The sequence below is a fragment of the Melanerpes formicivorus genome, unplaced genomic scaffold (assembly GCF_026170545.1).
Source record: "Melanerpes formicivorus ecotype bairdi unplaced genomic scaffold, bMelFor1.0.p_v2 SCAF_1, whole genome shotgun sequence".
NCBI classification, from domain to species: Eukaryota; Metazoa; Chordata; class Aves; order Piciformes; family Picidae; genus Melanerpes; species Melanerpes formicivorus.
Window position 1 is genome coordinate 58,697,606 of NW_027142353.1, and position 15,188 is coordinate 58,712,793.

At 45.4% G+C, this 15,188-nt stretch overlaps 1 protein-coding gene across 2 annotated transcripts in view; it reads left to right on the forward strand.

The window, feature by feature from the left end:
* The first annotated feature begins 3,327 nt into the window (after positions 1-3,327).
* The window catches only part of ALKBH8 (alkB homolog 8, tRNA methyltransferase), a 64,187-nt gene continuing 52,326 nt past the window's right edge, over positions 3,328-15,188 (forward strand). The window contains exons 1-4 of one of the 2 annotated variants that reach the window (XM_068144826.1): positions 3,328-3,387; positions 9,735-9,928; positions 12,285-12,425; positions 13,975-14,215. In XM_068144826.1, coding sequence (XP_068000927.1) covers positions 12,294-12,425; positions 13,975-14,215 — 373 coding nt within the window. In that variant the 5' untranslated portion in view covers positions 3,328-3,387; positions 9,735-9,928; positions 12,285-12,293. The remainder of the gene's footprint in view (positions 3,388-9,734; positions 9,929-12,284; positions 12,426-13,974; positions 14,216-15,188) is intronic. The other variant, XM_068144824.1, reaches the window with a different exon arrangement.

Genomic DNA, 15,188 nt, shown 5'->3' on the forward strand with positions numbered 1-15,188 from the left:
GAAAGGTTTAAAGCTCTAAGTCTCAAAGATTGATTATGACCAAAGAAAATTTAGCAAATGAAAATTGAGGGCAAAATGATTGCCTGCAGTGTGTGATTTGCTTATTAGCATTGGTGCATGTGAAACTTGGAAGGCTGGGAAGCATTCACTGAGCAGTTTTATGTGAGCAGAAAAGCTATCAGGAGACAGCGTATCAGGAGCTACTGAAGGAGGAAGCTGTATCAGGTATAGCAGGAGTAGGTAAGTGGTTGAGCCCCTATACTCAACACTGCTGAGGCTGTCCCCTGAATACTGTGTTCAGTTTTGGACCCCTCACTACAACAAGACCATTGAATTGCTGGAGTGTGTCCAGAGAAGGGCAATGAAGTTGGTGAATGGAGAACAGGTCTTACAAGGAATGGCTGAGGGAATTGGGATTGTTTAGTCTGGAGATGAGGAGGCTGAGGGGAGACCTCACTGCTCTCTAAACTACTTGAAAAGAGGTTATAGTGAGGTGGTGGTTTGTCTCTTCTACCTAGTATCAACTGATAGAATGAGAGGAAATGGCTGAAATTGCACCAGAGGAGGTTTAGATTGGATGTTAGGAAAAATTTCTTTACTGAAGGAGTGGTCAAGCGTTGAAATAAGATGCCCAGGGAAGTGGTGGAGTCACTGTCCTTGGAGGTGTTCAGAAAACATGTAGACATGGCACTTGGACATGATTTAATGGCCATGGTAGGTGTTAGGTCAGTAATTGGACTTGATCTTAGAGGTCTTTTCCAATCAAGACAATTCTATGACAAGATCTATAGATGTCCCACTGCAAAACTGAAATGTTCCTGCTCACAACACCTTGTCTTGTTATGCTAAAGAAACTTGCTCCACAAGGGGATTGTACCTTCTAGTGATGGAAGTGACCCTGCCAATAACTATGCATTTGTGCCACAAAACCAGTGTTGCCAGACCTTACCATTTTATCATGAGATCTACGCTATTTAATGTATGTCTTAAAGTTTCAGTACCCTGAATCTAGAGACTACAGGAAAATTTCAGCTTGCATGAAAGGAAGGGGAAAAAAAATATACTCCAAAGTCTTATGAATAAAAGCTTAGTGGTATGAACAGAGTGTAGCCCAGAGCTTAGAAATCAGAAGGCATATTGATAGCACTTACTTCAGTCTCTGTGAATAAAAGATTCTAGTTTGCTAGTATTTGAAAATCCCATTGATCTTACCAGGGCCTTGATTCCTCATGTCTCTTCATAGTCTTATACAACTGCTAAAAAGATAAAGTCTCATATTTGTGGTTGGGTTTTTGGTGTGGGTTTTTTTTTGGCTGTTTTTCTTTTTTTTTTAGAAAGAAAATTTAAATCTTGCATTGAACAGCACAAAACCTGAATCAAAATGACATGCAGCACAGAGCCAGCCTTGCTATCTTCCTGAAAAATATAAGCCTTTGGCATCGCGGAGGTTTGTTATGGACAATTTTCCTATCACAAGCAGCAGCAGCAGCACATTTTGCATTTAGGTCAACAGATATTTGCCAAAGTCCTTATCTATTACATGAATGTTATTCCAAAACAATTCATCTTGTGTCTAATCATTTACCACAGTACTCCTCTACAGTACTAGAGACGGGTGATTTTGAGCCGGATTTCATGCTAAGAGGTTTCTTCTTATTTCTGTAACAAACTGCTCTCCCAAAATGCATCCTATTTGTCATGATTCTTAAACTGCATTTTCTTAAACCTTGCCACTCACTGCATGGATCAAAGGTATAGTGTGATGTAATGCCAGACTCTGGTGGAAGGACAGACGTGGGACCACCTTTCTGACCAAAGATTACCTTCAGAGGCTGGTGAATGTGCCTGATTAGCCTCACGTCCTTAGTATGCTTGTAACTCCTGCCTATGGGATAGTTGTGTGGTGCATAGTATATGCTCCAAAGGAAAGAGACTTTTTTCCCTTCTTTTTTTTTTTCTGGGTAAGCACAGCTCTACTTAACAGCATAGGTAGGCTCCTCCAGAATGTGGATCTGGGAGTGAGTTAAAGAGCTGGCATCTAACTACAGGTTTATAGGATCATCAGTCACCTTACATACCACCCACATACCACCCACCTGGGAATCCCACACCTAACCGACCTTGAGAAAGGTTGAATACCCACAGGAGGTTGAAGGAGGGGGGGGAATCAGCTTGGTACTTAAATAAAAAGAGAAAAAAGAAGATAGGTTTTAGGTAATAAGGTACAGTGAAAAGTAGACTATTGTAGGGTAAAAACAGGAAAATTATGTAATCCTGGACTTCAATGTTCTGGATAAAGAAGAGGAAAAGGGATATGCATAGAGGCATAGTTTGAAGCTTGGTTAGTCTGTGATGGCAGGGAAAAATTCAGGGAAGATTTGCACATTTAATCTCTGATTTAAAGGATCACTTGTGTGGGAGTCAGCAAGTCATGGAGGTGCTTCCTTTCAGCATGGCTGCTCACTCAGTAACGTGGGTTTACCAAGCAGCCTTAGCAAGGTTGCTAGTGAGCTAAAGGGGTGTGGGGAAATATGTGTGTACAACTAGAGGCTTGGTCATCACGTAGCCTTGCCTGCATTGGCATCCTTTTGTCTTCTTCCATCCCTAGCACTGGGCATGCCAGTGCTGACCGCGATGCTGGCCTGCAGGAGTGATGGGCTATTCGGCTGCGTGCCTTTGTCTCGGGGAAGCCGTCTTTAACGGAGTGGATGTGGCTCCATCTGCTGGTTTCGGATCTGCCGCTGCTGGAGGCAGCACCCGGTGAAGGAGCAGAGCCTGGTGTGGGGCGATGGGACGGTGCTCCGCTGATGGCACGTGTTCAAACATTGCTTTTCTTCTGTTGTGTACGCTGGGAAAGGCTTTGTTGATGGGAAGGAGGATGACAAGGAGCTGTCTGTACTGAAGAGAGAAAAGGTGGCATGGGGAGGGCCTGCCGGCAAGGGAAGCTTGGCAGCACAGCGCAAACTGAAATCAGGAGTCACAGCAGGCGTGTGTCCAAAGCAGGGGGCTCATGACGGCCGCTCTCACCTCGTTCCCGGCACTGTACTGGCAGATTCTCTCAATGTTAGAGCACAGGTCCCGGACCCACCCCTGCACAGCCGTCCCTCCTCTGAGCACCTGCCTGACAGCGGCCGCATGCGCCCGAGTCATCAGGAAATCTTGGGGCAGAGCGCCAGTTGGTGTCAGAGAGATTTGGCTTTCTCCACCGCGTGATCAACGGGACAGACGCTTTGTCTGGCTAAGCATCATCAGGGAACCCGCCGCCCGGCCGGCAGCGAGCACCCACCCGCGCGGGGCGGGGCGCCGCCATGACGGAGGGGCGGAGGCGGCGGTAGGGGGCGGGCTGCCTGTCTGCCCTCCCGCCCCAACATGGCCGCTTCCGTCCAGGTAACGTGCGGCGTCGACCGGGCCCGGGGCTGGAGCACCCGCCCCGCCCGGCTCCCGGTTGAGGGAGGGGGAGTAGGCGGGGTACCGCAGGGGCGGCGGAAGCGCGGGCCGCCCCTGCTGCGGGATTTCCTCCGCGCCAGCGGCTAGTGGGCAGCCGAGCCCGCCGCGGCCTAGCCCTGGCCCTGTCAGGGTACGGGGGTGTAAGCCTCGCAGTTTTAAGAGCCTCGCTCCCGCTGTGTTTATTCAGTGCAGAACAGCCCTGTCGTTGTTCCTGTTATCGGTATCATTTTTAACGAGTGCCCAGAGCCCGTGGATCTCAGGGGTGCCTGTGGAAGGTTTAAGTGCTGGCTGTCTCTGGCAGAGATGAGGTGGGGATAGCGGCAGGGATGTACGCAAACCTTCAGGCTTGTTTGGCCAATGCTCTCCAGGCTGACCACCAGGGCACCTGAGTTCCTTTTGTTCCACGAGTTTCGATGTCTGTATATACACAGTGCCTGTTTATGTTTACATGTCTGCTGCACGAAACCAAGCCAAAATTGCCTAATACAAACTGCCAAACTCGATAACTGAGCGTGGTGCTCCCTCTGCTGACAGTTGCTGTTTAGCTCCAGTCACCATCCACTTTACAGAAGAGGTTTCTGCTGCAAGTGTCACACGAACCTGTGCAGTAATTCCTGGCCAGTTGTGTGACTTGCTATAACCTGAGCTAGTATTGCCAAGGGACCGTTTCATTGTGTGTTCAGAAGCTTCTTTTTACTGCTTGTGCAAGGAGGTGATAAACAGTAATGAATAATCCACGCTGTACACTTTCTCTTATGTAGCCCTTTTGGCCTTTGTAAAGGCTGCCCAGGTTGGTGGTGGAGTCACCATCCCTGGAGGTGTTCAAGAGGGGATTGGACATGGCACTTGGTGCCATGGTTTAGTCATGAGGTCTGTGGTGACAGGTTGGACCTGATGATCTTTGAGGTCTCTTCCAACTTTGGTGATTCTGTGATTGTGTGTGTGAGAGAGAATCACAGAATTGTTTTGGTTGGAAAAGACCTTTATGATCATCAAGTCCAACAACTACCTAACTACCAGGTTTAGGGCTGAACCATGTCCCTTAGCATTACATCTTTGTTTTTTCAAACACCTCCTGGGATGGAGATTCACACACCTACCTGGGGAGCCTATTCCAGTGTTTGATAACCTTTTCAGTAGTTTCTTCTAATATCCAGTCTAAACCTCTCCTGCTGCAACTTGAGGCCGTTTCCTCTCAGCCTGTCATTTGTTATTAGGGAGAAGAGACTGACAGCAGTCAGAGCAATGCAGGTACTGATGTTTGAACTGCCTTCAAGAGCTGGAGGCACCTAGGTTATGCTGACAAGTATGATGTAGCATGTAGGGACGATCTTCAGCTTCTTGAGCAGAAGGTGAAATTCAAGGCATTGTGTGGTAGGGCATCTCTGCCAGTTTTAAATGCTGTTATTTTGGCAGCTGAGTCACACCTCAACTGTCACTTGTTCAGTTCAGAGGTTATGAGAGGATGCAAAGTAGTCTTTCAACTTAGTTTCTGTGCTAGTCTGCCAGATGTTGGGCCACAAGTTCTTGGCTATTACCTGGAAAATATGGTAGTTGGTGAGAGAGCCTGACTAAAGGCTGACTAAACTCAGCTGCTTTCTCCTGACAGCAGGTGGAGTTTGCCAGCTTGCAGAGGTGTAGATTTTGGGAGAGGGCTTTTTTTTTTTATCCCCTTTTCTTCTGGCTGGGTCTGTTATGCAGAGGCTGCACTACAGTGATCTGGATGGTATTGATAATGTACATAAGCTCCATGCTTTCCCATCTGAACTAGATTTTCATGGTTCTATAGAGTAAACCCATACCATATTTTTTATCTCTTTTTGTAACCTCACTGTATCAAATTAAAGATGTCTTTCCTATACTTTCCTGTGAAGTAGCCTGAGACTACTTGTCTTTCTGCTCAAAAGCAAAGAACCTGCATGTAGACAGCCTGTAAAGCTGTTGGCTTCTGTTTGCCTGTGTATTGCAAATGAAGTTAGGCAGGCCAAGGCTTTTAGACCAAATCTGATAGCACCTTGGTCATGACAAGCTTGCCGAACAAGCCTGCAAATCAGATGAATCCTGCTAAGGGTAACCCATTAGATGCACTTAGGGTAATGTACTTAATGTAAGCTGTTTGTGTCTTTTCATGAGACTTTTTCCATCTGAGGTACCTTTGCTTTGGTTTCTTTTGTTATTTTGGTGGTGGGTTGGTTTGTTTGTGTGTCTTTTGGTTGGTTGTGGTGTGATGTTTTACTTTTTCTTTTTGGTGTTTCACTCTGCTATTTTCTTGCAAGCAAGTTTGAGATTTCTTACTAGGTGATGAAATTAATAGATGAGGGGCGAGCAACTGATGTCGTCTACCTGGACCTGAGACAAGCCTTCGACACTGTCCCGCACCACATCCTGGTCTCCAAACTGGTGACACATGGGTTTGATGGTGTCAAGGTCCGGAGACATTAGATGTCTCGGTCCGGAGACACAGTTCTTTTAAATATTCCCATGTTGTGAAATTAAAGGCACAAACGAGGCCAAAGTATCAACAGCTAGACTATTTATTAGATAAATAAGAAAGGGAGAGGGAGAAAATAGAGAAAGTGGACGTAAGAAGGGAAGGGGAGAAGAGAGAGAGAGAGAGAGAGAGACGAGAGATAGAAGAGGAAAGGAATTATATTACCACACCCCTCATCCCCCCCAGGACAGTTAAAGTCTGTGGAGGAAAGGTGCTGCAGGAGATGTTTGGTTTGTAGAGAAACCGTGGTGAGGCTTTTCCTGGAGAACAGCTGTGGTCCTCTGGGGAGATGTTGGGTTGATACAGGAACAGTGCTGAGGCTCCTCTGGGCAGCCTGGGTCTGTAGAGAAAGGATGCTGAGGCTTGGCTGGAGCTGTGGTCCTCCAGGCAGCTTCTTTTCTCCGGAGCAGCATTGTCCCGGCTTCTCAGCGGCCTGGCCCGTCTCCTGTGTTTTCCTTCATCTCCGTTTTTCTCCCCGTTTTTCTCCTCTGTTTCTCTCCTCTGTTTCTCTCTACAAACCAGCAGTTGCTCAAGTCTTTTATACAGTTTTTTAGTCCTTAGGTATGTAGTCAAATATTGTCCCTCAGGAATTCCAGTGGCAGGAAATCTGTGTGTTTGGGCAAGACCCTGGCTGGAGGAGGGGGGAATCTCCGTCTACCCTGTCTCCATCCAGACAAAGCTCAGGAAACAGGTGGTGATTATCTTGCCCTAAAGGTGTGATGGCTGGGTCCTTGGGTCCATTGTTGTAGTCCCGTGTTATCACGATGCAATCACAAGCTGATTTGCATCCAGGATTGGTGGACAGGATTCTTTCCACCTTCTTTCCAGTGGCTCTGCTATCACTTTTATCTTTGTTGACTCACATAGAGAGAGACAAACTTATTAGACTCTCACAGATGGGTGGACCACTAGATGGATAAGGAACTGGCTTGATGGCCGCACCCAAAGAGTGGCTGTCAATGGCTCCATGTCCCAGTGGAGGCCAGTGACAAGCGGAGTCCCTCAGGGATCAGTCCTGGGACCTGTCTTGTTCAACATCTTTGTGGGTGACATGGACAGTGGCATTGAGTGCACCCTCATCAAGTTTGCTGATGACACCAAGCTGTGTGGTGCAGCAGACACGCTGGAGGGAAGGGAGGCCATCCAGAGGGACCTTGACAGGCTGGAGAGGTGGGCACAAGCCAACCTCATGAAGTTCAATAAGAGCAAGTGCAGGGTCCTGCATCTGGGTCGAGGCAATCCCAGGCACAAATCCAGGCTGGGCAGTGACTGGCTGGAAAGCAGCCCTGAGGAGAGAGACTTGGGGGAGCCGGTGGACGAGAAGCTCAACATGAGCTCTCAGTGTGCACTTGCAGCCCGCAAAGCCAATCAGATCCTGGACTGCATCAGGAGAAGTGTGGCCAGCAGGTCAAGGGAGGTGATCCTCCCCCTCTACTCAGCCCTGGTGAGACCCCACCTGGAGTACTGTGTCCAGTTCTGGAGCCCCTATTACAAGAGGGATGTGGAGGTGCTGGAAGGTGTCCAGAGAAGGGCCACAAGGATGATCAGAGGGCTGGAGCACCTCTCCTATGAGGACAGACTGAAGGAGTTGGGGCTGTTCAGTCTGGAGAAGAGAAAGCTCTGAGGTGACCTAATTGTGGCCTTCCAGTATCTGAAGGGGGCCTACAGGAAGGCTGGGGAAGGACTTCTCAGGATCTCAGGTAGTGATAGGACTAGGGGGAATGGAATGAAGCTGGAGGTGGGGAGATTCAGGCTGGAGGTGAGGAGGAGGTTCTTCACCATGAGAGTGGTGAAGCCCTGGAATGGGTTGTCCAGGGAGGTGGTTGGGGCCCCATCCCTGGAGGTGTTTAAGACCAGGCTGGCTGAGGCTCTGTCCAGCCTGATCTAGTGTGAGGTGTCCCTGCCCATGGCAGGGGGTTTGGAACTAGATGATCCTTGTGGTCCTTTCCAACCCTGACTGATACTACTATGATTATTTAAAGGTTAAGAGGACCATTGCTCTCTGTATTTAACACTTGTTGGAGATTAGGTGAAGAGCTCTCAATAAGAAAACTATTTTGAACTATTTGTATATAGAAACAAATGGGTTTTTTTTGTTGAAGAATGAACCATGCCCTCTGTGCAGGTCTGCCACCAAGAAATGAAAATGGCTATTTAATGAAGTACTAAGAGATTCAGGAGACAACCAGAAAATATTGTATGCAATGAGCAACAGTGAGCACTGTTGCTTTGGAGGGGATGGAAGACAGTTGTTAATAAATCTGTCATAAAAATAATTTAGGGAAGTGAAGCTCTATAACCTGTTGATGTTTTCAGCCTCAATGCTTCATATTTCTGAACCACGTGAAGTGATTGATTCAGTAGTTTCCTCCTTTCTCTGAAACTGTGCCCTGTAAAGAGTTTCGTCACGTGTGAGATTTCCTTTTTATACATCTTGCCTCCATTGCATTTTAGCGTGGTTATGCTTGAATCAGCTCTGGAGTAAGAGGCTCTAGGAACTGGCAAGAGTCCAATGGTGGTAGGATGGATCTTGATGCTGAGTATTTGTTAATTTTTTTTGGTCAAGTTCAGATGTAAATGTGATCTGTGTATGATCAGGATATGAGTTAGCACTTGAATAGTAGTGTTTGGCCAGGAGGTGAGGGTTTAAACTGTTAGGGTCATGCCATCTTAAATTTGATAGCAGGCACCTGAAATTGTTTCAGGGCAGAATTATTTGTGCTTACCATGCCAGTAACTTGCTACATTTGCACAAAGTTGTTGTTGCCAGTTCACTTTCTTTGACAAATGTTTTAATTTATTTCAGGCTGTTGTAGAAATGTGTTTGGGAGTGGAAGAGCAAGAGTGGGAGAAAGAACCAACAAATGGTAGAGTGGCAAAAGAATAAGTCTTCCTCAGCAGCACTTGTTCTGCTCCTTTTTTTGAGGATTAGAGGGTGTTATTTCCATGGGATGGGGTGGGATGGGATGGGATGAGATGGAATGGGATGGAATGGAATGGAATGGAATAGAATAGAATAGAATAGAATAGAATTGAATTGAATTGAATTGAATTGACCAGGTTGGAAAAGACTTTCAAGCTCATTGAGTCCAACCTATCACCCAACACTATCTAATCAACTAAACCATGGCAGCAAGGATCCCATCCAGTCTCTTCTTAAACACCTCCAGTGATGGTGACTCCACCACTTCCCTGGGCAGCCCACTCCAATGGCCAGCCACTCTTTCTATGAAGAACTTCTTCCTAGCATCCAGCCTAAACCTCCGCTGGTGCAGCTTGAGTCTGTGTCCTTTTGTTCTGTTGGTGGTTGCCTGGGAGAACAGACCAACCCCCACCTGTCTACATTTGTTATTCAGATTATCTTGAAATGTTTATGTCTTTTTGGTGCAGTTAATAGTTGTGCCTGTTGCTGAGGCCAGTGCTGCAGCCATCACAGGGAATGCATGCTATTCCTTTGCAACTCTTCAGTATTTTCGTAACAGTTTAACTAGCGTGATTGCATTTGTTTCAAAGAAAATACTTGCTGAGTCAGTTGAGTACAAAGTTGCATTCAATACTCATGTGCAATTATTTATTTTCTTGCTGTTACAATTTTCCTGTGGTACATCATCACATTCTCATGATTGTGCCTGCAGTTTAGGCGTTGGGAAGCAGCTATGCACTCTTGCAAGCCGGAAGGTGTGCAATTGGAAGACCAACTGTCAGAGTTGACACATTTAAATAAGGAACTGTAGAGGTGATTGACAGTTGTGTTTTGGTGTGGGGTTTTTAATTTATTTTTCTTTTTTTCTTAAAGGAAAAACCCTAGCAAATGAACTCACAAGACAGGAAACAAACCCACTTTCTGAGGTGAAGAGAAGATGAGGTGGAAGGATTGTTATCAGATCAATGATAATAAAGGAGTGGAAAAGGACAGACTGCAGTTGGTTTGTCCAGCTGTACTCATAGAAAAAAATTTTGGGCACAAGAAAAGCAATCCCTAAGATAGAGGTAAGGAATTACAACATAAGGAAAACACAAGAGAGAGGCAAAGTCTAGTCACATCAATGTTTGGAAGCTTTGCCATAGTCTTATGTTAGGAATGGACTTGATTAGGGAACTAATCTGACTATAATTAGGGGACTTGAGCACTTCCTCTGTGAAGAGAGACTGAGATTCCTGGGCCTATTTAGTCTTGATAAGATTGAAAGTGGATCTCATCAGTGCCTATAAATATCTGATGGGTGGGTGTCAAGTGGATGGGGTCAATCTTTTTTTTGGTGGTGCACAGTAATAAGACAAAAAACATGGGAACAAGCTTGAACACAGACGTCTTTACAGTGAGGGTGACAGAGCACAGGCTGCCCAGAGAGGTTGTGGAGTCTCCTTCTCTGGACACATTCAAAACCCACCTCGATGCATTCCTAGCCTAAGTGAACCTGCTTTGGCAGGGGGGTTGGACCCAGTGATCTCTGGAGGTCTCTTCCAACCTCTATTGTACTGTGATACTGTGACGTTTCCCTTGGGTTTGAAGGAAGTGGGAAGGGATTTAGGAATAGATAGGAGGTTTAAAGGGATATGAGAAGATACTCTGTGGGCTCAGTATAATGGTAGAGCAGAAGTGGCAAAAGATGCAGCAAAACCTGGACCCTTAAGTAACTCACTGGTGAGTGAATGCTATGTTGCTACTAAGTCTGGTAGTTAATTTGTATTCAGTTTTCCCTTACTTCTCATGACAGGAGTGTGATTGGTGTGACATTTGGCCTTGGGAAATGTACTAAATGAGGTGTGAAGCATCCTGCCTGCTAATTCTTAGATATTTAAAAATTGAACACATTTTTCTACTCCCCAAACAAGCAATTTTTGCCAAATGTCATATAAACTTGAAAGTGGCAGTTAGGAAAAAATGGAAACAGTTTCATCTCCAGATCAAGGATTTGGTGAGGCATGAATAACTTAGAAGCTAAGATGATACAAATCTCATGGCAGTTCCACAATTAGTATTTTTTTCTCTCTTGTTCTGCTCTGGAGAGCCTTTAGAGACAAGGAAATGATCTAAAGTTACTTATGAAACCAGGAGGGGCAGAGGGGCAGGCAGGTTTAAAACTGCAAATGTTTATAGTATGAATAAAGGAGTGAAGAGAAAGAAGAAAAACCTAAATCATGGCAATCTTTGTGAAGCTTAATAAAAGAGAATTTAATAACAGAACTTCAGGGATGGTGAAAATCACGCTGTTGACTAAGGAAGAACATACTTTCCAGAGTTTGTTTTCATAGTAGTATCACAGTATCAGTCAGGGTTGGAAGGGACCACAAGGATCATCTAGTTCCAACCCCCCTGCCATGGGCAGGGACACCCCACACTAGATCAGGCTGACCAGAGCCTCAGCCAGCCTGCTCTTAAACACCTCCAGGGACGGCACCCCGACCACTTCACTGGACAACCCATTCCAGGGCTTCACCACTCTCATGATGAAGAACCTCCTCCTCACATCCAGCCTGAATCTCCCCACCTCCAGCTTCAATCCATTCCCCCTAGTCCTATCACTACCTGAGATCCTGAGAAGTCCCTCCCCAGCCTTCCTGTAGGCCCCCTTCAGATGCTGGAAGGCCACAATTCGGTCACCTGGGAGCCTTCTCTTCTGCAGACTGAACAGCCCCAACTCCTTCAGTCTGTCCTCATAGGAGAGGTGCTCCAGCCCTCTGATCATCCTCGTGGCCCTTCTCTGGACATGTTCCAGCACCTCCACATCCCTCTTGTAATAAGGGCTCCAGAACTGGACACAGTACTCCAGGTGGGGTCTCACCAGGGCTGAGTAGAGGGGGAGGCTCACCTCCCTTGCCCTGCTGGCCACACTTCTCCTGATGCAGCCCAGGATCTGATTGGCTTTGCGGGCTGCAAGTGCACACTGAGAGGTCATGTTGAGCTTTTTGTCCACCAGCACCCCCAAGTCTCTCTCCTCAGGGCTACCCTCCAGCCAGTCACTGCCCAGCCTGTATTTGTGCCTGGGATTGCCTCGACCCAGATGCAGGACCCTGCACTTGCTCTTATTGAACTTCATGAGGTTGGCCTGTGCCCACCTCTCCAGCCTGTCAAGGTCCTTCTGGATGGCCTCCCTTCCCTCCAGCGTGTCTGCTGCACCACACAGCTTGGTGTCATCAGCAAACTTGCTGAGGGTGCACTCAATGCCACTGTCCATGTCACCCACAAAGATGTTTTGTCACGCTCAAATAATTAATAGCATTTGTAATTATCTATCTCCTAGAGATGACATATGAGATGGGGAGGCTGTCACTTGAGAGCAGGCTGAAGTGTTTAATTTTTCAAGCAGGAGGCTTACTATGTGTTGTTACTGCTGTTTTCTAGATCACCAGCATGGAAGTTAAAAACACTGAAGAGCGTTTGAAAGTCCATAAAATGAGGAAGAAAGTATTGAGGAAGCAGGTCAGAGCTCAGCACACACTGATGAGACATGAGGGCATTGAGTGCGTCTCTCATGCCACACAGGTGACTGGTAGTTCCAATTTTTATGGTAGTGTGAAAATGCTCTTATCTGTGCTCTGTTCTTACATATGATTAAGATATTAAGGAGTTTGATTTCAAAGTAGAGCTGCACTTCACCAGGTTAATGTCTGTGTAGAGACTTTGATGGCCATAGGATAAGTGTATTTTAGAATCTGAAACAGTACTTCCTTGGTTTGGAGAGGAGAAGAAAGCAAGGGAAATGTTACCATGTTGAAGTAGATAAACTTGGTTCTTTTTCTGTCTGATTTCTTCTCTGGCTTTTAGCTTTTGTATCTTGTTTTCCTCTGCACTTCTCTACCAAGAACAATTTGTCTCATCTAAACCCCCTGTTAAAAACATGTCGATCTTGGAAATCTTTCTTCCCACATTGTTTTCTTCACCTAAATTGATTTAGTCTGTGGTTCTGTGGGAGTCAAAATGATTGACTGACAAGCAGCTGTTTGAAAAGGGGACAACTTGCTCTTCCCTTGCAGAAAAGGGGACAAGACAGGAGGGAATGCTGCTTCTTAAAATGCTCAATGAACTTTACCTTTAAGATTTCCCTCTTGAAGTATGCCCAACCTTCCTGGACTCCTATATCCTTCAGGGTGGCCTCCTAAGGGACTCCTGAACAGGCCAAAATTTGCCCTCCAGAAGTTCCAGGTGGTAGTTCTAGTAACCCCTCTCTTTGTTTCCCCAAGGATAGGGAACTCAATCATCTCATGATCGCTGAGCCCTAGATGCTCTCCAACCTTTACTTCCCCAACAAGATTTTTGCTCTTCACAAGAAGCAAGTCCAGGAGGGCACCTTCCTGGCTGGCTCCCTCACCAGTTGTGTCAGGTAGTTGTAGAGAGCAATAAGGTGTCCTCTGATCCTTCTCTTCTCCAGGCTAAACAATACCAGCTCCCTCAGCCTCTCCTCATAGGGCTGGTGCTCGAGGCCTCTCACCAGCTTTGTTGCCCTTCTCTGGACACATTCAAGAGTCTCAATGTCCTTCTTAAATTGAGGGGCCCAGAACTAGACACAATACTCAAGGTGTGGTCTAACCAGTGATGAATATAGGGGAAGAATGACTTCCCTAGTCCTGCTGGCCATACTATTTCTGATACAGGCCAGGATGCCATTTGCCTTCTTGCTATTCTATTCTATTCTATTCTATTCTATTCTATTCTATTCTATTCTATTCTATTCTATTCTATTCTATTCTATTCTGTTCTGTTCTGTTCTGTTCTGTTCTGTTCTGTTCTATTCTATTCTGTTCTGTTCTGTTCTGTTGCATTCTATTGAAGTAGCAACTACATGCATTTGTTCAGGATACATCTCAGATAGAGGCTTCAAGACTTTCTGCCAGAATATGTGCTTAGCCCCATTAGATTGCCTTCTCCTCATACACCTCATTGAAACTTAAATATCTTATGTGGGATATGTAGAACAGTACTCATGGGCTTAAATTTTCTTTGTAGAGCTGCTTTCTTGGTAGAGGGTTAGTTTTAAATGAACCAACAGTAATCACTAATTCTGCCATATTTTTTTTGATTCTTTTTCAATTAGAGCCTGGTTATTGCCAATGCAGGTCTTGGCAATGGGATGAGTAGACATCAACTGCTCAAAATAGTAGAAGAATATGGATTGGTGGAAACACTCTTAATGCCACCGAATAAACCATATTCATTTGTGAAATACGGGACCACAGAAGAAGCTAAGAAAGCCTTTGATGCCCTTAATGGAAAAGAAGTAACACTGGAAGACTTTGGCCAAAACATTGTTCTATACATTAATTTTGTGGAAAAAGGTATAATTTTTCAGCTCTCCCACATATCCAACTTCCTGCATTCTGCTTCCCTTTGCTTTTGCTTCCTAAATTGTAAATATAGCTAAAAGCACACTAGAGTAGAAGTTGATAGGGAGAATGAGAGTCAGAATCAAAGATTCAAGATGTAAAATAATCTTTGATTCTTGTGTTTTGTGATAGGATACTCGAACTTGAACTCCTTTATTTGGAGAAAAAGGGATTTAGGTAGTTTCTAGACTGTTCATTATTACACACAAAGGATTTGTGATTAAGGAGTTAAATTGGTACTTAGCTGATCTCTGAACAGTTCATTTGACTTCTTGTGTGACCTTAGTCTTGCAATCTCTACCTCAATTCCAAGAAGGAAAATGGAAACCGTATGATCTTTGGTTCTTTTTTGCCCCTTGTCTGCAGGCTTTTTTTGATGGTTCACTGTAAGTTATTTAAGTCAAGAGCTGTTGCTCTTTCTGTGATCTTTTGTAGTGCCTAATGAAAAGGGCTCTGGGTGCTGGTTGGTACATTCTGCCGGTGAATAGCTTTTTTAAGCTGTTACAATAGCAAACTGAATGTCCTTACATCACCAGCATTTTGTGTTCACCTAGCTAGTGCACTATACTCCTCCATATCTTTATTTAGAATAAACCAAACCAGGTTGGAAGAGACTTTCAAGATCATTGCGTCCAACCCATCAACCAATCCAACCCACCCAGACAGCTAACCCATGGCACCAAGTACCCCATCAAGTCTCCTCCTGAACACCTCCAATGATGGCGACTCCACCACCTCAATCTGATTACAGATTGGTTCTCAGGACAAAGTTTTAGAAAATCAAAGTGAACTGCAGGCAGAATCCTGACAGGAGCGAGAAGTTCTTTTTACTATTATTTTGACAGAAAAATCACAAGTGGTTTTGCATTTGAATTGTTGGTTGTGTGCAGTAAAATGTTTAGAAATTGCTTTGCATGCTGCAAAA